Source organism: Crocuta crocuta, unplaced genomic scaffold, assembly GCF_008692635.1.
Source record: "Crocuta crocuta isolate KB4526 unplaced genomic scaffold, BGI_CrCroc_1.0 scaffold50, whole genome shotgun sequence".
NCBI classification, from domain to species: domain Eukaryota; kingdom Metazoa; phylum Chordata; class Mammalia; order Carnivora; family Hyaenidae; genus Crocuta; species Crocuta crocuta.
This window is the reverse complement of record NW_027527428.1, coordinates 6317261-6331655: the sequence shown is the minus strand read 5'-3', so window position 1 is coordinate 6331655 and position 14395 is coordinate 6317261. Positions and strand designations below refer to the sequence as shown.

At 54.1% G+C, this 14395-nt stretch overlaps 1 protein-coding gene across 2 annotated transcripts in view; it reads right to left on the bottom strand.

Moving 5' to 3' along the window:
• RNF213 (ring finger protein 213) overlaps positions 1-14395 on the bottom strand; it is a 103082-nt gene that overhangs the window by 33373 nt on the left and 55314 nt on the right. For both annotated transcript variants that reach the window (XM_077755262.1, XM_077755267.1), the window contains 10 exons: positions 13338-13531; positions 12989-13144; positions 8125-11733; positions 6497-6636; positions 6009-6104; positions 4337-4455; positions 2984-3103; positions 2423-2565; positions 2108-2237; positions 1788-1926 (listed from right to left, as the gene is read on the bottom strand). In XM_077755262.1, coding sequence (XP_077611388.1) covers positions 1788-1926; positions 2108-2237; positions 2423-2565; positions 2984-3103; positions 4337-4455; positions 6009-6104; positions 6497-6636; positions 8125-11733; positions 12989-13144; positions 13338-13531 — 4846 coding nt within the window. The remainder of the gene's footprint in view (positions 1-1787; positions 1927-2107; positions 2238-2422; positions 2566-2983; positions 3104-4336; positions 4456-6008; positions 6105-6496; positions 6637-8124; positions 11734-12988; positions 13145-13337; positions 13532-14395) is intronic.

Genomic DNA, 14395 nt, shown 5'->3' with positions numbered 1-14395 from the left:
ATGGACCTTAATTCTACATCAAATCAGGTGCCTGAAGAGGTCAAGAAGCATCTGTTGTGTTTTGTTATATAGCTTCTTCCCCAGAGCAAGGCACCTAGGATCTCTAAAGAAAATAGGGACCGTGTTCATTTGGGGGAAAAACTAAACGCTATTTTAAGAACACGACAACAGCTGGAGGGAGAAAATAATAAAGCACAGGGCAAAATAAATGTGTTCCAGGTCAAGTTAAACAGGAAAGTACGTGATTCTTTAGAACAAGGTTTTACTGATGTCTGTGTTCGTTGGACCCAAGGGTGTTTACATTTGTACCCTCATCTCCCTGCTCGCGCCAGCTTTGCTGTACTTGTTATGATGATGTTTACACATAATCATGAACTCTGTAACACACCGCAAGGAATCTACTACTAGGTGGCTAATGTTGGGGAGAGAAAGTAAGGCTCCATTTTAAAAAGAAGGAAGAGGGGCGCCTGGGGGGCTCAGGCAGTTGAGCGTCTGACTTCAGCTCAGGTCATGACCTCACGGTCCATGGGTTCAAGCCCCGTGTCGGGTTCTGTGCTGACAGCTCGGAGCCTGGAGCTGCTTTGGATTCTGTGTCCCCCACTCTCTCTGCCCCTCCCCTGCTCACACTCTATCTGTCTCTCTTTCTCAAAAATTAATAGACATTAAAAAATTTTTTTTAATTTTATCTGTAAGGAGTAACCAAGAGAAATGATCTAAACTAATACCTGATATTATATAATTCCTTACTCAGAAAGTAAAAGTGGGAAAGAAATGAAGAATAACTAGAGAAAAAATTAGAAGCAGGAACCTCCCCCCAGAGCAATGAAAGCAGCACCAGGACTCAGGGCTCCCACATTTCCCGCCGGCCGGTCACACAGAGGCAGGGTCCCCGAGGCCACAGCGATCATGCCTGGGGAAGACGGGGCCTGTATGAGCTCAGATGAGCTGAACGTTCCTTCAGAGGCGAGAAGCGGGGCCACAGTGACGTGTGACTGGCCTCAGAGGACCTGCAGACCCGGGCGGCTGAACCTTCCCTGCGGGACGCACTGTGTCCCACCCCCTCCACGACAGCGGGTGACTTGGCTTAGTCCTGAGAAAAGGGTCCAGGTTTCATGGAAAAAGGCCCACAGGCGATACGTGAACACTCCCAGACCCACGTTTGTCATTATCAAATGACTTCGACTAAGCAGCAGGCCTGGGAAAATCATTCCCTTCCATCCCTGCCTGTGCCCTTCCCCGGAGCCTAAAACAGCAGCCACTTCTGCGGGCGACCCCGCTGGTCCGGCTTACACCCTGCGGGGTCACACGTCCTGACCCGCGGGGTCACACTGCCCTGCGGGGACACACACAGCCCTGCGGGGTCACACGTCCTGCGGGGACACACACACCCTGGGGGACACACACAGCCCTGCGGGGACACACGTCCTGACCCGAGGGGACACACACGCCCTGGGTGACACACACAGCCCTGCGGGGACACACACAGCCCTGCGGGGACACACGTCCTGACCCGCGGGGACACACACGCCCTGGGTGACACACACAGCCCTGCGGGGACACACACGCCCTGCGGGGACACACTTCTACTTTTGTAAGTTTGCTGTTGTCATGACAGAACAGGGACACACAGAAGAGGAGACGGGGGTCCAGCAAGCCCCGTCTAACCTCCACCCGGACCGTCATGCCCCTTTTGGGGAAAACAAGTGGCTGCTGCGAACCGCTCGGAGCTTTTGGATGAAGCGCGGGCGAGCGTCCACGGCCGGGGCCCGCCTGGCCCCCCTCAGTACCTGAACGTGCCCGCCTCCTGGAGAGCATCCTGGTTCCTGGCCTCCCGGGTCACCCACGCCTTCGTGTTGAACAGGCACTGGTCTTCCTGTTGCTTTAGGAGCGCGTAGAGGCGTGCCCTGCACACCCGCAAGAACGCGGCTGCGGAGAAGCAGAGGACGCACCCCTGGGGCATCACCCACGGGCACCGAGCAGCTGGCGTCCCGCGGCCCCAGGGTCTCGGGTGGGAATCGGGAAGTGTGCTGGGGTCCCCGCTGCACCTGCAGCCTCCACGTGGCCTGGGGACCGCAGGGGTGACGGCCACGCCCCCGGGGCTCCGTACCTTTGACCTGGTCGTCGTCGTCCAGGAGGCTGAGGAGAACCTCCACTCTCCGCACGCTGCGCTGACGGCCGTCCTGGTCACGGAGCATGCCCACCGCACCCTGTATGCAGCTCCTCAGCATGTCCACGATCTGCCCGCGTCACAGGGGCTGTCAGGCCTCCCCGCTCCGGCCCTCAAGAGTCGGGGGCCCTGGGCGCCCAGGGACTCAGCCGGGTCGGATCCCGCCCTGACCGTGAGCCTGGACTCCGGGAGACGGGGTAACCGCCCGAGGGGTAGCCTGGCGTCCGGGGAGAACTAGAAAGACCCAGAACTCACCTGGCTCCTGCCCTGCTCTGCACTGCCCGTCGCCTCCGAGTCGTCCATCCCGAGGTCCGTCCCCATCGCCTCCCCTGACCCGTCGGCAGCCTCGATTTCCATCGGCTCCTCAGAGCTGTCTCTGGCCCCGTGTCCCATCTCCACTGCAACAGAAGCGCGATCATGCTGCTGAGGAAGGGAGCTGCTGGCGGGCTGGTCCCTCGCCCCTGCGGTGGGTCACACAGGCCAGCCTCCGACAGGCCGGGCCATGGACTCCACCAGCAGCAACCTTCCCTTCCATCTGGGGCTCGTGCGGCCAACACGGGGCGCCTGCAACGTGAGTCTGACACTCAGCAAAGGCCCCCCTTCAGAGCCCGGCGCATCCACGATGACCCACTCCCCACGGGGGCACGCTGACCTCGGAAGCAGCGGACGGTGCTCTGGGGCTCATCCCCCAACGTGGCAGGTGCGGGAACTCGACGGGGATGAGAGGGCAGCCTTGCACCTCCCTGCGCCTCCGTGCCCCTGGTCACCACTCCGACTGGCCCACCCTCGTCCCCCCAAAGGCTCCTCCCGACTTACACTCGGCGTCCTCTTCTGGCTTGAACAGCTGGCTGATGGTCACGTCCTGCAACTTGGTCACATCCGAAACCAGGGCCGTGGACTTGTGGAGGTCGTCAATGTGCACAGACTGCCACAGCCCTGTGAGGGGTAAAGGCACTGAGAACGCCGCCACGCTTTCCTAGTGTCCTCTGGTCCGCCATGAGCAGGGACACACCACAGGTCCTGATGTTTAAATACACTGCTGCTGAGGGGCGCCCGGGGGGATCAGTCGGTTAAGCATCCGACTTCGGCTCAGGTCATGATCTTGTGGTCTGTGACTTCGAGCCCCGCGTCAGGCTCTGTGCTGATAGCCCAGAGCCTGGAGTCTGCTTTGGATTCTGTGTCTCCCTCTCTCTCTGCTCCTCCCCCGTTTGTGCTCTCTCCCTCTCTCTCAAAAATAAATAAACATTAAAAAATTTTTTTTAAATACACCTGCTGCTGAATGACTCTACCCTTCAGTCCAGACTCTGGATCACACGCGGAAGCCGCCTGACTCTGTCATCTAGGCCAACGACTGTTACAAACATCAGTCGTAAGAATGAAAACAGCTGCCTTTTTGTAAAGGGAATCTGAAGGTTTTTGATTTTTTTTTAAGTTTATTTATTTTGAGAGAGACACAGAGTATATGAGCAGGGGAGGAGAAGAGAGAGAGAAAGAGGGAGAGGGAGAGAGAGAGGGAGAGAGAATCCTAAGCAGGCTTTGCAATGTCAGAACAGAGTCCAACGTGGGGCTCGATCTCACAAACTCCGATATCATGACCTAAGCCGAAACCAAGAGTCGGATGTCTAACTGACCGAGGCACCCCGGTTTTTTATTCTTTTTATAGTTTTTAGTATACTTACTGCACCACAGCTAGTAAAGGAGTGAGGGAAACTGGCAAGATTTACCTCTCGTTATGCAGGACGACTCTAACATAAACTGTTATTTGTCAATTCCTAGGATACCAATTTTCTTATACATGAAATAATTGGCGACCCATTCCTCAGAGGAAAAAGAGAGGCTTAAGATAGCATTCCCTTCCCCCCCACCCCGAAACAGGCCCAAAGTATCCGTGCTTCCAATGCCACTTTGGAGTGTCTTCTCTGGGCTCCGTGTAATAAAAGGCAAGGGAGCAGAGAGACTAACCCAGTGTTTGCCTACTGACTAGTAGATGGGCCCAGAGACCTGTGTTTCTTAACAACAAAAGGGGTTAAGAAAATTAACTGCATCGGACACAAATCTTGCTGAGATTCACACCAGTGCTCTGATCCCAGAACTGGACACCCCCGGAGCAAATCAGGGAGAGCTCACACACTGTATAAGCAAGCATATTCGCTGCTATCTCCCTCCTACCCCCGTGGAATCCCACGAAGGACGCCCCGCTCTCTATCCGAGACAGTTTTGTGATGAAATAGACCAAGATGCAGTCCTCATTTCCTTGTATCTTGTTGATTTCATTTATGGCAGAATACCTGTTTTAAAACAAACAAGCGAAGACAAACCAAGTCAAAACAAAACCAAAAAAACCCAAGCAAGCAAACAAAGCCAACGTTGTGGAAGCGGCTGACCGCTCCCGTGAGCAGTCAGGTTCAATCTTACGTCTATTTAGGCTTATTTATTTATTTATTTATTTTCAAATGTTTACTTAATTTTGAGAGAGAGAGAGAGAACAGACAGGGGAGGGGCAGAGAGGGAGGGAGACACAGAATCTGAAGCGGCTCCAGGCTCCGAGCTGTCAGCACAGAGCCCGACGCGGGGCTCGAACCCACCAACTGTGACATCGTGACCTGAGCCGAAATGGGACGCTCAACCGACTGAGCCCCCAGGCGCCCCATCATGTCTTGTTAGCTTTAGATACGTTTCGTGCCCTTCTGCCCGTGTGCCCTCCAGGCTCCGACCCAGCAGGAGCGCTCTCCTCCCCGCTCCCGAGTCCTGCTTAGAAGTGCCGTCTCCGTATTGACCGGGAGCCCGTTCTCGGGACCCTCGATGGGCCTGCTCGGAGGCTGCTAAGGGTGAGGCTGGCTGAACTCTCCATCTTGAGAAACCGGGTTCTGTGAACCCACAACCGTGCTATCAAATGAGTTTTCCAAACACAGAAATCACCTTCCCCCTAACTTAAATAGTAAGAGAAACACAGTTAATTCTAGAAGTACCAGATTTCCCCTATACTAATACCACAAAAATGTCTAATAAATATAGAAAGCTTCTATATGCCACAATTGCCATTGAACTTGCGACACATTCAAACCATGTAATTTAGGGGAGCCCGGGGAGGGGGCTCAGTCAGTTGAGCATCTGATTTCAGCTCAGGTCGTGATCTCACAGTTCGTGGGTTTGAGCCCCACATCAGGCTCGGTGCTGACAGCTTAGAGCCTGGAGCCTGTTCCGGATTTTGTGCCTCCCTCTCTCTCTGACCCTCTGTTTCTCAGAAATAAATAAAACATTTAAAAAAATTTTTTTAATAAAAAAATTAACATTAAAAAAATTTTTAATCATGTCATTTAAAATGAAAAATTACCAAGACATGCCTACAGACATGTATTTCCAGGATACTCTTTTTTTTTTTTAAGTCTATTTACTTATTTATTTGAGAGAAAGAATGCACCCACAAACGGGGGAGAGGTGGAGAGAGAGAGAGAAGAGAGAGGGAGAATCCCAAGCAGCCTCTGTGCTGTCGGCATAGAGCCCAACTTGGGACTTGAACCTATGAACTGTGAGATCATGACCTGAGCCGAGATCAAGAGTTGGCTGCTTGGCCAACTGAGCCACCCAGGGACCCCTCCAGGACATTCTTTAATATCCTACTAATACTCTATTATTTACACTTCTTGACAATTTACCATTGTTGCCCTTTATAGCTTTTTCTCTAGCCCACATTCTGTAGGGAATGAAAGTGAGAACCTTTTAATTTTTGTTTTCTTGTTAACTTCACACTATCCTGTTTTCAGGGAAGACATTCTTAAGGAACTCCTGAATAAAACCTGGGCTCTCTAGGTCATTTCTGAGAAAAATACCAAACACCTACTTAGCTGAAGCAATGAGCTGAGCACTACGGACTCCATCTTCAAAATCCGTTTGAATAATGAGGATTTTACACCTGGCTGCATCGGTTAAGCAGTTTCTGAAAGAAAAAGGAAAGTATCCGCCCTAAGAAACGGGCGATAAAACTCCCCAGGACTGATGGGAAATAGAAGATGACCAAGAGTGACTCAGGTGAGGTTCTCCTTGTGCGAGTGGACAAGCCAGGGGAGAGCACGTAACCCCCCGGAAATGCTTCCCTAGTGAGACGAAAGGACGCCCCCCCCCCGCCCCGAGGATGCCCACGCAAAGGGCGGCAGAGACGAGGGGGCACTGGAGTATCGAACCACCACCCCGTGCAGTCACATGTCTTCGGTCTTCATGACCCAGTGCTGGTGAGAGCCTGGTGGTCTCTGTAGCTGTGTGGGTGAAGCGCCAAGCGGCCAGGGCAGGGGGGCGGGGGGCCGGGGACAGGGCGGAAGGGCGGAGCCTCACTGGACTTCTCTGAGGAATGAGCACTCGGTGTCGAACTGCTGCAGAGATAGGATCATGGGCTTCAGGACCCCGTCCTTCCCTCCTGATTCCAAAATTTCTTCGCAGTCACGGCTGGTCAGCAGTCTGGAGAAGGTGGTGATCTACAAAGTCAGGAGATGCAAAGTATTTGAGAGAATTCGAGGGCAGGCTTCCAGGCCTGCTGGGTTTAGGTCCTAGAAACGCGAGGATGTTTAGCAAATCCCTTCTATGGGCTCGGCATGCACTGGGCAGTTGGTACACAGAAAAGAATCCAAACCCGGAGTTTTTACAAACGAGGCAAACAGAAGCTATGACTAGAGAGAAGACCCATCCTGTCGCCTGGTGCCTTCACGTCTCCTTGGACGCCAGTCTCTCTCCCGCTTGGCCCCTAATGGACGTTCTGATGGTCGCCTGGGGCTCAACACAGCTGCCATTTCTCCTCACAGTCTTGCTGGGAACCTCCAGATGGAGTTCACACGGATGGTGTCCCTTCCGTCCCACAGCTCTTAACCATTCCCCTGACACCAGGCCACACCCGCACAGAGCAAACCAAAACACCCCCCGTGGGTGTGCCGACAGCGCAGCGCCGGAACCCGCAGCTCCAGGCTCGCCCGGCCACTGAGCCTCTGATTCAGGGGCATCAAAGTCGGTCCCAGATGGAATTTACCATCAACATCTGTTGCTCCTTCCTGGACTGTGATTACCCAGACTTCCGGTCATCCAAAGAATAATCTGGGGACCCATCCCTAGGCCCCTCCGTCTTCCACAGCCCCTGAAAGAATCTGCCATAAGCTCTGCCAGTTGACATCCGAACTACTTCTCCATTCCGTCCACCTGCTCCTCTCCTCGACTACCCTGGTCCAGCGGTCTCCTGACCGGCCTATCTTTTCTGACAGTCTTTTATCAGGGTTTCTCCCTCCTTCCCCCAGGCAAGGGGACACATCTCAACGCACGTTCCTCCATCTCTCCCGTCCCTACAGCAGACCCAGCTCATCGGCGTCACTGAGGAGACCCTCCCTCAAGTGTCTCCAATGGCGTCTCTTCCCCGTCTCTCGGTCTTTGCATCCTTGAACTTCACGCTGCACAGCGACCAGTCCTGGACCTATTTCTCACCTTGACACCTCTGCTCAAGCGGGCTCTGTGCCTCTAATGCTTTCCCAGCCACACTTCGTCATCAGCTTGAGGTCCTCTGACCTCATACCCTGATCTGTGTGGCCCCCTCTGCCTCTACGGACAGCACTGTCTTTCGATGTCAGTGGGATCTATTCACGAGTGTTACACTGTGTGCCGACCAAGGACAAGGCGGGTGCCTTTCTATTCTCGGTGCTCTCGGCTCGGCACTCGAATGTGTCCCTTCATTTACTGAAGCGAACGTGGTACATATCGTTACCATCAGCACAGAGGGCTGCGTGGAAACAGGGACTCAAGACTCGCTTGGCTTGAACTATTTTGAGCATCTGGGTCTCTCCCGCTTCACAGAGAGAAACCAGAGTCTCAACTCATCCATTTATGATCCTACGCACTGCCTTGCAAAGAACCCTGGATCCTGGGAACGAGGGATCCAAGGCCTCCGGTGTGAAAGGGGACAAGGATAACAGAGAGACCATCACCTCCGTGAAGCTGACGTGGCGCTCCGGATCCACCGTGCGCAGCTGGGCCTGGAGGAAGTCCGCGAAGGAGCTATGGTGCTGCGTGTGGTAGTATTCTCGAGCCAGCGCCTGGGCGGCGAACAGGCCCAGGGAGGAAGCGCCCAGCCGAACCACAGCATCCGGCGTGGCACAGCCCAGCAGGATCAGCTTGGCCTCGTCAGACACCTTCTGGTAAAGCTCGTCGGTCAAGGCCCCGTGGCCTAACTTCTCCGTGACCTGCAGCACCACTGAAGCACACGCGTCCGAGTGGTAGCCGATGAAGACCTCAGAAGGGCTATATTTGTGTCCGGCTGCAAACTGCTCTGCTTTCACATCTACGAATTTCTCCACCCAGGACTGGAGTTCGTCCACGATGCTTTTCTGCCACGTCTCCAAGACGGTGTTGATGTCCAGGTAGTGCTTCTCCAGCCGGTTAATGAGAGGGATGGGGAAATGTTCGTAGACAACATCCTTTTCTTCGATGACGATCAACCGGAAGTCCGAGTGGACCCGACACTTGACCCGGTGGGTGCCCAGACCGAGGTCCACGTACTTCTGGCCTCCGAGGTAGACGTAGTACTGGTTGAGCGCGTCGTAGAGGCTCTCGTAGAGGCTCTGGAGGTTGAGCAGGACCACCATCTTGCCTGTTTCCATGCAGATCTTCACTCGGTTGATGTTTCTGCAGATCTGGGTGTACTCCTGGTCCCTGGGAAAGCTGGAACCAAAAATGATCTCTGGCTGCTGGTCGTCGCTGAAGAAGGTCTGCTGCAAGACCTGCAGGGCCGCGTAGTTCCTGGTCAGCACGAGCAGGTAGCGGGATTCGGAGTCGTCCAGCTCCCGGCCTGACGCCCTCCGAAGGTCTCCGTACATGTTCTGCTTGATCAGCTGTAGGGTGCTGACCTCCTCTGAGCACTTCGCCTCAGGCAAGTTGGCCGTGAAAATGTCCAGGGCGTGGATGTCATCTTTGCCGCTGAAGTTGCGAAGGACGGCCTGTGCTACGTCTTGCGGGGACGGCTCCTTATCAGCCGCCTTCGCCTTGGCAAAGACCATTTTGATGAGGCTGTAGTAGTCACGGAGCCCGAAGAACTCCTTGTCTTGCTTCTTACACACTGTTTCATAGGCTCTGGCAAAGGGTGCAAAGAACCCCTGGACCCTCTGTTGAACCAGGGGCTCTGAAGAACAAATGCCCTTGGCGCTTTCTATGAGCTCCTTCTTGTTGGGACTGCCGCGCGACACGAAAATACCCCGGTTCATCTTGGCAGGGTCCAGGGCCCAGTTGGAAATGCCTATGAAGCCAACCTTTTTGTGGGGGGCGGGGTCGTCTTCAATGCATCCGTATTCCAACAGCGGGTGCAGAGCCTTCAGGGGCATCTTGGGCGAGTCTTCTGCCAGCCCAACCTCGTCCAACACCACCACGGACACATACTGCTCTAGGTCCTTCCCCTGCTGGAAACGGGCACACTGCCTGAAGGTGCTTATGATGCCCTGGGGGGTAGAGTGAGGGCTGCACTGGAACGACACCAGGTGGACCTGCTTCAGGTTCCGGAAGAGGTCTGAGTGGGCCGCCGGGCCTTGCATGGCGTCCGCCACGATGGTCTTGGCGAGAGATTTAGAGCTGCCGGGCTTCCCCACCAGGAAGAGGGGAATCTTCAGCTCGATGCAGATGACCATCATGAAGACATTCTCTTTCAAAGCCAAGTTCCTAGCAATGGTTTTCCGCAAAGACACTCCATTCAGGAAAAGATCCTGCGTTCGGGTGATCTCCTCCAGAATAACCTTGCTGTCGTTATAGGGTTCCGGAAAGAGCCTGCAGATGGCTCTCCAGTACGACTCCTTCTGCTCTAACGAGGCGTGATAGCACACCCCGACGGCCAGCACCAGGGACCAGAGGACGGGATCTCTCTCAAAGTCGTTTTGGTCAACGGCGGACTCGCGGAGAAAGGCGTCCAGTTTTGACAGGAGCATCTTGCTGTGGTCGTAAAACCACGTGAAAACTTTGACGCAGCGCTCCACGTCCCTGAGGCTGACAAAACTGCACTCGTTCCCTTTCTTCCTCATGAAACCCTGCGAGGCAGAGAGCACCTCTGTGATGGCACGGATCTGGGTTTCGTCCACCCCGATGGAGTCCACCAGCCTCTGCACGATCTGTTGGATGTAGAGCTTCTCGGCGGTGTTGTTCAGCTGTCCGAAGTCCCACACCAGCGGGATGAGGCTCGGCGGCAGAGCGTGCACTCGGTACACGAGCTGCCGGAGGGGGATGGAGCCAAGCCTCTCCGCCGTGTCCTCCGCACTGACCCTGTACCCCAAACCGGCTGCCTCCAAACGGCAGATCATCTCCTGCGAGTGCTTCCGGTAAGGGTTGCAGGCAGCTATGATATGCAGGCCTGAGTCCTTGGCCAGGGGCTGGCCGTCCACCGTACGATCACACAGGACTTCCTTGATACAGCTTATGGCTTCTGTCGTATTGGCTTCATCAAAGAACAAGATGGTGTCCAGCTGATGCTGCTCCTTATTGAAGAGCGCAAGTTCCTCCGCCTCGCGGACTTTGGAGTAGATCATCTCTGCTGTCGTCCCACCGTGGACCTTGACCAACCTCATGGTTTCAGCCTTGGTGGTCCCACGCCGCAGGTCGCTGAGGAATTTAATGAGCCTGGTTTTCCCGCAGCCGGTCTCTCCCATGATGATAACGGGGATCCCGCACCGAAACCGCATCTCAATGGCAAGGATCTTCAGCATGTTGTCCATCGTGAGCTCATAGGTTTCATCGGGGTCCATGGGCCACTGGATCCCTAATGCCAGGCAGAGCCTTTCAAGTTTCTCGTGCCTGGGCAGCTGATCAAAGTCAACATTGAAGGGCACCCTCTGGAGCAACAGCCCCCGGTACAGCTCCATCTCCATGACATTTCTCTTGATGACCCTCCTACTGGAGAGCTCCACGGCGTCAAGGCCGCCATTCTGGTTGGGCTGGATGTGGAAGCCTATGAATGTCATGGACGTGTGGTCGCTGTTGAAGAACACGTACGGGTGAGGCTCAGACTCCCACTTCTTCCGGAGAGTGAAAGGGGCTAGATCTTCTTCCCTGACCCCATCCATGGTGACCGCGTACCTCCCCGGGCTCTGGTCGGACGTGTGAAGGGTTGGTGTGGCGAAATCTCTCGCCATGAAGATCATGAAGGTGACCACAAAGTTCTTGAAGCCTCTCAGTGTGTCTCCAGTTATGGTTGGGTTGCAGAAGAGGGAGGCCTCACAGTCTCTGAGCTGGTAATTCAGGAAACCAGCGAAGTTCCGGAGTTCCGACCAGGACGGATTAATCACCCCGCAGTAAATCAGGAAATACTGAAGGCATTCTTCAGGGGTGCCTTCGACACAGCCTTCCTGGTACAGGAACGAGTCTAGGTTTTCTTTCTCATGGAACCGTTTCAGGTACTGGTAAGGCCTTTGGAAAGTCTCGCTTTGGAACACTCTCTGGTCCATCCCCGGGTCTGTGGAGCTCTCCTCGCGATTCAGCTCCATGTCTATCACTTCTTTGGGAGGCCGGCAGGTGACTTTTGGGAAGATGTCGAGAAAATTGAACTGGGGACCATGCATACTCTGGAAAGGGGAGACACAAAGAGAATGCTTACACTACACTTTCCAAACAACACCTCTGAGGGGCGCCTGGGGGCTCAGTTGGTTGAGCGTCCAACTTCGGCCCAGGTCATGATCTCACGGTTTGTGGGTTCAAGCCCCACGACGGGCTCTGTGCTGACAGCTCAGAGCCTGGAGCTGCTTCCGATTCTGTGTCTCCCTCTCTCTCTGACCCTCCTCTGCTCATGCTGTCTCTCTCTCTCTCTCTCAGAAAGAAATGAAAACATTAAAAAAGTTTTTTTAATTTAAAAAAAAAAATCTCTGCATCTTAACCCTCCATGGGATCAGCACTAGATGGACCTTTATGAGAAACCACTTTATGTAAACTGATTTCTGTAGACTTCTTTGTACACAAGCTGCTTTCTTTTGTATGATGAGGCATTGTGGGAACTACCTTCTCAATTGCTAAGTCCTTTTCTACCCAACCTCCCGAGACAAAATCTCTATTAAGCACGTATGTATGTGCGTGTGCACAGGGGTACAAGATGCCCTTTTGTTCAGAAGTGTATGTCACAGGGACGCCCGGACAGTTCAGTTGGTTGAACATCCGACTTTTGATTTCAGCTCAGGTCATGATCCCAGGGTTGAGGGACCGAGCCCCGTGTCGGGCTCTGCACTGAACACAGGGCCTGCTTGAGATTCTCTCTCTCCCTCTCGCCCTGCCCTTCCCCCATTTGCACATGCTCTCTCTCTCTCTAAGAAAAAGAAATGTATATGACAAAACCCTCCTTCCTACCTTAGCCGGAATTAAGAAACATGGACTGTGTCCAACAGACGAATTTACTGTATTCCGAGCACTCCTGGTATTTCACACAAAGAGCATGAATTCCGGACTGAACAATACAAATGGAAGACACTGCGACCTAATAACTGGAGTTTTATTTCAGACATTTTTAAAAAATGATTTTAGGGGCGCCTGGGTGGCTCAGTCGGTTAAGCATCTGACTTTGGCTCACGTCATGATCTCACTGTTCATGGGTTCCAGCCCCGCATCGGGCCCTGTGCTGACAGCTCAGAGCCTGGAGCTGCTTGGGATTCTGTGTCTCCCTCTCTCTCTGCCCCTCCCCTGCTCACACTCTCTCACTCAGAAAAAATAAATAAATAAATAAAATGTTTTAAAGACCAATTGCACTTTACTGACACCGCACTCAGCTGCTTCGCTAAGGCAGGGGTGGGGGATTACTGGTGCAGAGACGTGAAAATGCCCTGCGGTACACACCCGTTTGGAAGGCATCTTGGGCAGCGCTGGAGTCCGTTCCAGGATTTCAATGATGTATAAATGGGACGGGTTCCGGAGCCACACTTTCCCGTTTATATCCATTAAGTACTGCAGGACGAGGAGTTTGAAAATGAACACCCAGAGTCCGGTTTGCACCTAAAGGCAGAAACAGGAGGTGAATGAGCGCCTACGCAGGACGGCCCATTCTCCCAGCCGCGGGGACCGTTGTGCTCCGTCCTCACACACGGTGACACTGAATACCAACACGTAGAGGAAGAGGACATTCTTTCCCCCGGAGGAGGCAGGGTGGGGCGCGGGGGAACCCCGACTGAAGCCCCAGGGTGCTTACCGAGGAGGTCACGTCCAAGTGGAATATCATGGGTCTGGTCTGATAGCGGGCCTTCAGGAAAGGCAGGAGGGAATGCAGCACCTGGTTCTCGTCCACCTGAGGGTCAATCAGCCGGATAACTTTAAGGGGCACCTTTTCGCCTCTTAGCTTCATCGTCAGTTTGCTGTGTAATCTCTCCACATACAGAGACTTTCCTGTAACGTAAGAACGTGGACATTAGGCGTCAGGGCCGTGGGCCAGGAGTGAGAGCATCCTGGAAGATTTATTACAAGTCACTTCCCCCTGCAAAATTCGTAACGGATGAAACAGACCATCCGTGTAAAGGATGTACTTCTGGGGCGCCCAGGGGGTCAGTCAGTTAAGCGTCTGACTTCAGCTCAGCTCATGATCTCGCGGTTTGTGGGTTCGAGCCCCCATCAGGCTCTGTGCTGACAGCTCAGCGACTGGAACCTGCTTCAGATTCTGTGTCTCCCTCTCTCTGCTCCTCCCTCACTCGCACTCTGTCTCTCTCCCTCTCAAAAATAAATATTTAAAAAATGGTTCTTGTTTTAAAAAATGTGCTTTTGAACCCTCAAAATTCCTTGCTGCTGCCTGCTCGCTATCCCCACGCCCCCTGGCACTGAGGCCGTCCGTGTCAGGGCAGGGGAGGACCAGGTTTTCCACGCGGAGAAGGTAGTGCTCTTGATGGGTGGGAACAGGAGGGGAGTCAAGGGGCATTTTCCCTCCCAAAACAAAGCAGTTACACCCCGTCTGCTCTCCAGACCCACATCAACCCCAAAGTGGCCATCGGAGGTTACAGGAAGGGGAGGGGAGCTGCAGACCAGCTTGTTTAGAGGAAGGTGGCTTGGCTCCCTCGCGTCGCCCGAGCATGAAACTCGGTGAGAAAGGGTGTCCCCTTCCAGCAGGGTCCTGACTCACGATTTGAGAGGGTCAAAACCTCCCTGAGACTCAGTTTCCCCACTACAGACGGCTCCATCCTCTGAGCAGCTCCTGCTGGCCGGGGGGAAGGGCCGTCGGCCGGTCCCACGACCTGAGGGGCCCATCCCCTTCCCCCCCCC